At 38.8% G+C, this 6,609-nt stretch overlaps 1 protein-coding gene across 8 annotated transcripts in view; it reads left to right on the top strand.

The window, feature by feature from the left end:
* TEX14 (testis expressed 14, intercellular bridge forming factor) overlaps window positions 1–6,609 on the top strand; it is a 35,071-nt gene that overhangs the window by 4,318 nt on the left and 24,144 nt on the right. For 7 of the 8 annotated variants that reach the window (XM_021416132.1, XM_021416139.1, XM_021416137.1 and 4 more), the window contains exons 3-13: window positions 462–576; window positions 818–983; window positions 1,725–1,861; window positions 2,485–2,566; window positions 3,006–3,136; window positions 3,558–3,671; window positions 4,046–4,169; window positions 4,507–4,685; window positions 5,042–5,193; window positions 5,961–6,151; window positions 6,373–6,523. In XM_021416132.1, coding sequence (XP_021271807.1) covers window positions 462–576; window positions 818–983; window positions 1,725–1,861; window positions 2,485–2,566; window positions 3,006–3,136; window positions 3,558–3,671; window positions 4,046–4,169; window positions 4,507–4,685; window positions 5,042–5,193; window positions 5,961–6,151; window positions 6,373–6,523 — 1,542 coding nt within the window. The remainder of the gene's footprint in view (window positions 1–461; window positions 577–817; window positions 984–1,724; window positions 1,862–2,484; window positions 2,567–3,005; window positions 3,137–3,557; window positions 3,672–4,045; window positions 4,170–4,506; window positions 4,686–5,041; window positions 5,194–5,960; window positions 6,152–6,372; window positions 6,524–6,609) is intronic. The other variant, XM_021416135.1, reaches the window with a different exon arrangement.

Genomic DNA, 6,609 nt, shown 5'->3' with positions numbered 1-6,609 from the left:
AAATACCGATTGTGAGAGTAAAAATGGGAGTTTTGCTGTTGTAGTGTTACATCTTTGTTTTATTTTACCAAAATTCTTTAAAGGTGTCACAACATTCCTCTAACCATTAATGGCCACCTTAGGAGAATTGCCTTTTTTTTTAATCAGTGGAGTGCTCTGCTCTTAATCATGCTAATCTGCGATAATTGTTTGCTTATGACATTTGTACTTCATTCATATAGAAGCACTGCGTCAGCAGTGCATGGTGTATTCAGAAGTTACAAGGAAGATCGTTTATACCATTTTATTGACTCTTTTTATTCTATGTCATTACACTTCTTATTCCCAGTGTCTCAGGGGGAACATGGCAGTCACCTTCACTGTCAACAATCCACTGCTTTCTCTTTTCTTTTTCTTTTTCTTTTTTTTTTTTTCCTGTAAGGGAGAAAAACACTCTCCAGTCATTTCTTATTTCCTTGTAGGTACTTTTGTTGATGCTGTGAATTCCATGGGCCAGACATCTCTTTTCACTGCTGCCTTGTTAGGCCTTGGTAACATAGTGGATGTGCTGTTGGATTATGGCTCAGACCCTAATCAGTTAAGTACATGAATATTTCTTTCAATTTAATTGCAACTAGTATTTAATCTGCTAGTGTTCTTAGTCTATGTTATGCAAAGCTCCTCGAAGGTAAGCAGGTGCTTAATTTTCCTTATGTAATGGTACACATTGCTGCTTTGCATGCATAAACATTGTAGGTATGCAGCTTTTTTTCCTCAGGCTCAGCTGTTTGGGTGTGGTAGGGGTTGGCTGAAACATTTCTACTTTAATGCTCCCCAGTCGCTGTTACGATGGAAGCACTCCGGTCCATGCAGCAGCTTTCTCAGGAAATCAGTGGATTCTTAGCAAGTTACTGGATGAAGGAGGTGATCTAAGAATGCACGATGAAGGTGGGAAAAATCCACAGTGCTGGGCTATGTCAGCTGGAAAAGAAAGCAGTGCTCAGGTAGGTGATTGTTTAAGTGTATGTACATGGAGTATGTGCTAGGTGTATGTTCACATCTTAAAGTGAAGAAACTCCAGCATTTCAGAGAGAAATGGATGGCTGTTACATGTTTGAAAAATTATTTAACTTTTTTTTTAACTTTCATAATGGCGTTTTGAAGTCCTAATGGTTCAGATTATTTTAGTCAGGTTTTGCTGAGGCTCTGTGGGCATGTCTGTGCCCATAACTGGTTAGGACCGTCATGTGTACTTGTAAGAGAGGAGAATGACAGCCCCTTGTTTTCAGTCCCTGAGGCAAGCAGCTTCAGCAGCCCTGAAGCACTTTTCAAGTGCTCTGTGTTTGTCAGTCTGTGCATGCTCAGGGTCAGTAAACGTGTCATTCTTGCTAGTATGGTAGCAGAATGTACAAAGGCTTATTCATTATTGTGGTACAGTTTTAAAATTGATATTGTAGTATTTCTCTTTCCAATTATTATAATATTACTCTTAAAAAGAAGTCAGTACAACTTTCAGTGGGTGACTGTCTTGAACATTAGTCGCATAGTGTTTGAAGTTGATTTTATTACATTTTCATGTAACTTATTTTCTTCAAAAATTTCTACTTGTCTGTTTCCTGAAATGCCTATTCATTTGTAAGTTACTTGTGATATTGCAAGTAATGAGATACTTTTTTTGTTGGTCATGATTCATTAACTCAAAATGGAGTAACAGTTCTAAAATAACCTTTTCCCTTCCCCTCCAGATGCTGGAATTCATACAGCGTTGTACATTCCACATGCAGGCTGCCATTCAGAATTTTCCCTGTGATCCTCTGAGGAAGATCTGCTCATCAAAAGCACTGGTTTCTAGTCCATCCAGGTTTGGTGGCCTTGTTCAAGGGTAAGAATACATTCTCATGCATTGAGAAACTGACTTTCTTGGACTCTTACCTCCATATAATCTTAAAATTAATGTTTTTTTTTTAAGCAATATAAAACTTAAAACCAATTCATATTAGAAGTTATTGTGCTTTGTATTTCTGTTATAGGAGTTCAAAATAGAAACTTGATAGTTGCACTTACCTTTTAATATTTACTCATGAAACCAGAGGTATGAGATACTGTATTTTAGTAGATTTTGAATGGCTGTCATATGAAGTGGGTTATTTCTTGACCTCTTAGGTCGCTGTAAATTTTCAAGAGGTGTGTTTCCAACCATTCATGAGCTTTTATGGCAGATGTTAGGAAAAGGACATACTTGTGAAGAAAAACTGATGCAGGGTGCCTGTACGTGTACATTACTAGCCACCTTGCCTTAACAAATACCTATTAGCACAGTCTGTTTTTTAAAGTTTTAATTACTTGCCCAATAATTTGGGATTTCTGCCTTTGCATTACATTTGCTATGTGGGACCAGGCAGGCATGATGTTTGAAATACACCGCTGTTGTTGTGTTGTTTCTGTGCCCTGTCTTTGCCTCAGCATATTAGTTACTCCTGTTGTTTCTATGTTTTTGATGCTTAGAAACGTTGACAGTCCTCTGGGTAGATTTCTGAAAGGTGGAGTTAATGCAGCCAAGAACATCTATAGCTTTGGCTTTGGGAAGGTAAGATGCTATGGAAATGTTTTGCTAATGGTATTAGTACAGTTCTTTATTTTTTTCAGTTACGTGTTCTTCCCAAGAATGCCCTGCCTATGTTGTTATTTATTTTTTAATGCATTCTTCTTCCTACTGAAATAGTGGGGAAAAAGCTGTGGAAATCCCAGATATTCAGACCTCTATTAATTAAATGGGCCTTCCTGGAGGAAGCTGATTTAGGGCAAAAAATAAAACCTTTCCTGTGACTGTTCTTGCTTTCCTTATTTCAACTCCACCAGCAAGTTGAACTTTTGACTACACGCTTCAAGATTTTACTGCGATGCTTTGGTGAATGTTCCCATTGCAGTGATTGCTTCCAAGTTTTTGCTGAGTTTTGGCAGGTGTGATACAGATCTTTGGAACTCTTGCACATTCCTTCTGTCCTTATGTGCTGGTGTTGTTTCAGTTCTATCTTGCAGGCAGCGGACATCTTGGGTACTTGGCATCTCTCCCTATTATTGGGGAAAAAGAAGTGGTTCAGGCAGATGATGAACCAATGTTTTCTTACCATGTTGGACCATTCATGATCATGACAAAGTGAGTGGCATCAAAGGGACTTCAGCCCCTCTTAGTGTGCATCTGTTACCATAAAGTAGCAAATTGTCATACATGTGCTTTGTTTGGATTGTTTTCATTGTGTGTTCTATGCTCTTCCGCTACTTTCCATCAGCAGCTTTTTTATTTTTATTTTGCAGTCTTCTGGTTCTCTTTAGACTCTTTCGATATCTGTAGGTTGCTCTTGTCCCTTCCAACACATAGGTGGTTATTCACTGATACCAGTGTTTCATTGCTATTACTGTGTGCTATTGCCTGGATGATCAAAATAAGGGCATTGTTCCTGACAGCAGGAGTCTGGGACCGGAGCATTTCTGGAATCACCATGGTCTTTGTAAGCGATACTTTAACTTGAAAAAAAAATTCTGTAAAGAGCATGTTGCAGATACTCTTCTCCTCGTAGCTTGATGTGGGGAAGCAGCAGAGTGACAGTGAAGGAACTCAGCTTTGAGCCCCATCAGAACTGTAGTAAGCTGCGCTTAGCTGATCTCCTCATTGCAGAGCAGGAACACAGTAGGTAAGAAAGAATGGTTGTGCAGTGGCTATCCGTGCTGATGGGCTCTGTGAATGGGAGAAAGTGTGACTAACCTCAAGAAGACTGTCAGGCTGCAGTTATGGTTTCTCTCCATATGAGAAATACAAGTCTTTTTCTTCTATCTTCCTGCTGTTTTCTCCCCCATGTATAATACAGAAGCAGGTGATATTCTCACATAAATGCTTCACTGCCTGCTTCATAGATAGCTTGCTTATAGATTCTCCTAGTAGCAACAGTTTGTCTGTTTAGATGCTGAGTTGGAAGTATTCACATAGAATTGTTAAAAAGACCTAGAAGGGCAGGACTCTGTCTTTTGATCTCAAATTCACTTCAGCTTTTTCCCTTTCCCTTTGCAGTAAACTCCGTCATCCACATTTGCTGCAGTTGATGTCTGTTTGTCTGTCCAGCGATTTGGAGAAAACCCGTTTAGTGTATGAGAGGGTGAACTTTGGGTCTTTGTACAGCGTCCTTCATGAAAGGGTAATTGGAATACTTGCTTTTTAAATAGTGCTTATTTGAGTGTTCAAATACAAACAGCTAAGGTGCTGTAGGGGCTGCAGCTAAAGGCAGGACAGTCTAAGAGCTGATTGTGCTACAGGGTGAATTCTGGTATAGTCAATGTCTTATCTTTAATGTATTAATAGAGTTTGGTACCCAGAACATGTACATTGTTCAGCAGGTGCAGTTTGTGTAATTTTTTCCTACACTATGTTTCATTTTTGCTTTCTTTGCCTCCTTATGTGCAATAGTGGTTTCTCTCTACATCAGGCTTTGAGGACCTGCAGTATGAAGTCAGTAATTCTGTGGGTTTTTTCAGCGTACTGAATTCCCAGTGCTGCGCATGGAGACAATTCTGCATGTACTTCTTCAAATTAATGATGCTTTACGTTTTCTGCACTCCCGTGGATTTATCCACCGGACAATTACCTCCTATGCTATTCAGATTGTTTCTTCTGGTGAAGCAAAGCTATGCAACATGGAATACATGATAGAGAGGTAACGAATTGCCTTACTATGGAAACACAAGTAAAGACAAATTTAATGCTAAATTCTGCTGAAGTGATTTAGTAGATGTCCATCCTGATGACTAGATAGTCCTCTGCCTCTGAGTCAGGCAACAGAGTTACAGGAGGGAAACACTCTAAATTTTTATGATGGACACCATACATTTTATCTAGGTAAGCTACTTCATACTTGCATACATTTTGTTGTTCTTTTCCATAGTGCAGTCTGATTAGAAAGGAAGTAAAAGATTGGTTAGACTCACAGTAAAATCGGCAATAAACAAGATTTTTTCCAATGGGAACATGCAGAAAACTACTACTTAACTTTTTTTTCCTCCTTTTGTGTAGCAAGGATGGTGGAGAACACAGTGATCTGACACGTATTGCTGTCCCAGCCCAGCTGTATAAGTGGTGCTCTCCTGAAGTCATCCTTGAAAAGAATGTCACGGTGAAATCGGATATTTATAGTTTCTGCACAGTAATGCAAGAGGCCTTGACAGGTCTGTGTGTAGGCTTAGGCTTTTGTCACTAGGGTAGCTCACTGAATGTTTTCAGAGCAGATTGTTTATTTTCCCTGTGTAGCTGCATAAGACCTGGCAGTTATTGCATGTACAGAGCTAACCTGGGGGAGGGACCCTGCCAGCAAAAAGCAAATGGCGGTGACAATGGCAAGGACTCTTGGAGACGTGTAAAGTGTATTGAAAAGCTTGAAATGCTTAACTAAAGAATAAGATTAATGGGAGGTATGACAGAGACAAAATCTTGTGTATGGTGTTTTGCTGCTGTTTATCTTCTTCGTGCAAGGACAGCAAAGCATTCAGCTAATTATTTGCAATATGTAAGATGAGCCTGTATAGCTTTTTCTCCTTTTCATCATTAAGAAAATGTGTAGAAAAACTTCTCTTATGTGTTGACTTTGACTATTTCGACAGTCAAGTATAATAAGCAATTATCCTGAAAATTTAACCTAGAAGATTAGCTGCTTGGGAATGAACAATACAGAACATGGGTTACTGTCCTCTGCACAGCTCCCTATGTGTGTCTGCTGTTGCCTAAGATAGAGAGGAGATGCTAGATTGGATTGAGTGCTGTTCTTATTATAGTGAAATTTAGTAATTTTACAAATTATAATTATATATTTTTATAATTTTAATTATAAATTACAGAACATGCAGACAATAATAATTTGTCTCCGATTTTTTTCTCCCTCTCTCCATTAGCATTAAGATAGAGCTTGTGATTTGAAGTCTCTATTTTTGTATTGCAGAGACCCTTCCCTGGAAAGGGGTTGAAGACTCGGTAATTAAACAGCTCGTAATTTCAGGACAGCAATTAGAAGCAGATGTCAGACTTCCTGTACCCTATTATGACATTGTAAAGTCAGGGCTAGAACCTAAACAGAAGAACCGCTCCATGAACCTTCAGGATATTCAGTACATACTGAAAAATGATTTAAAGGTAACTTACAGAATTGCAGCCTTTTTGTGGTTTTTGAATGGCAGATTTGTCCATTCAGATTCAAGTCATTCTGCTTAAATCTAGGTGGGAGGGTTTTTTTGTGTGAAACCTGAACACTGAGCATCCTTCTCTGAGGTTGGAGACAAACCACTTTAAAATAGAAGGTAGAGGCACTAGACTTTCAAATGTAGAAGTCTTTTATAGTATTTCTTGTGTTACAGGACTTGACTAAGTCTCAGAGTTGTCATGCTGATGAAATGTCAAAAGCACAGAGGCCTGCTGTTTTTGCAGATATAAACATCTGTTTGTCATCAACTTTTAGCTACCGGAAGAGAACAGTGGAATTGAACGAAAAAGAGATAACAGAGGCTGGTAAGTTTCTTTTAGCAAGGTGTCATGTGTCCTTCATTTAGTATGTTCCCCAGTCCATAAAGATCTGATGTAAATAATTAAAATGT

The sequence above is a fragment of the Numida meleagris genome, chromosome 18, assembly GCF_002078875.1.
Source record: "Numida meleagris isolate 19003 breed g44 Domestic line chromosome 18, NumMel1.0, whole genome shotgun sequence".
In the NCBI taxonomy this organism is placed as follows: Eukaryota; Metazoa; Chordata; class Aves; order Galliformes; family Numididae; genus Numida; species Numida meleagris.
Note: the sequence above shows the minus strand (reverse complement) of the source record. Positions and strands in the feature narration are given on the sequence as shown.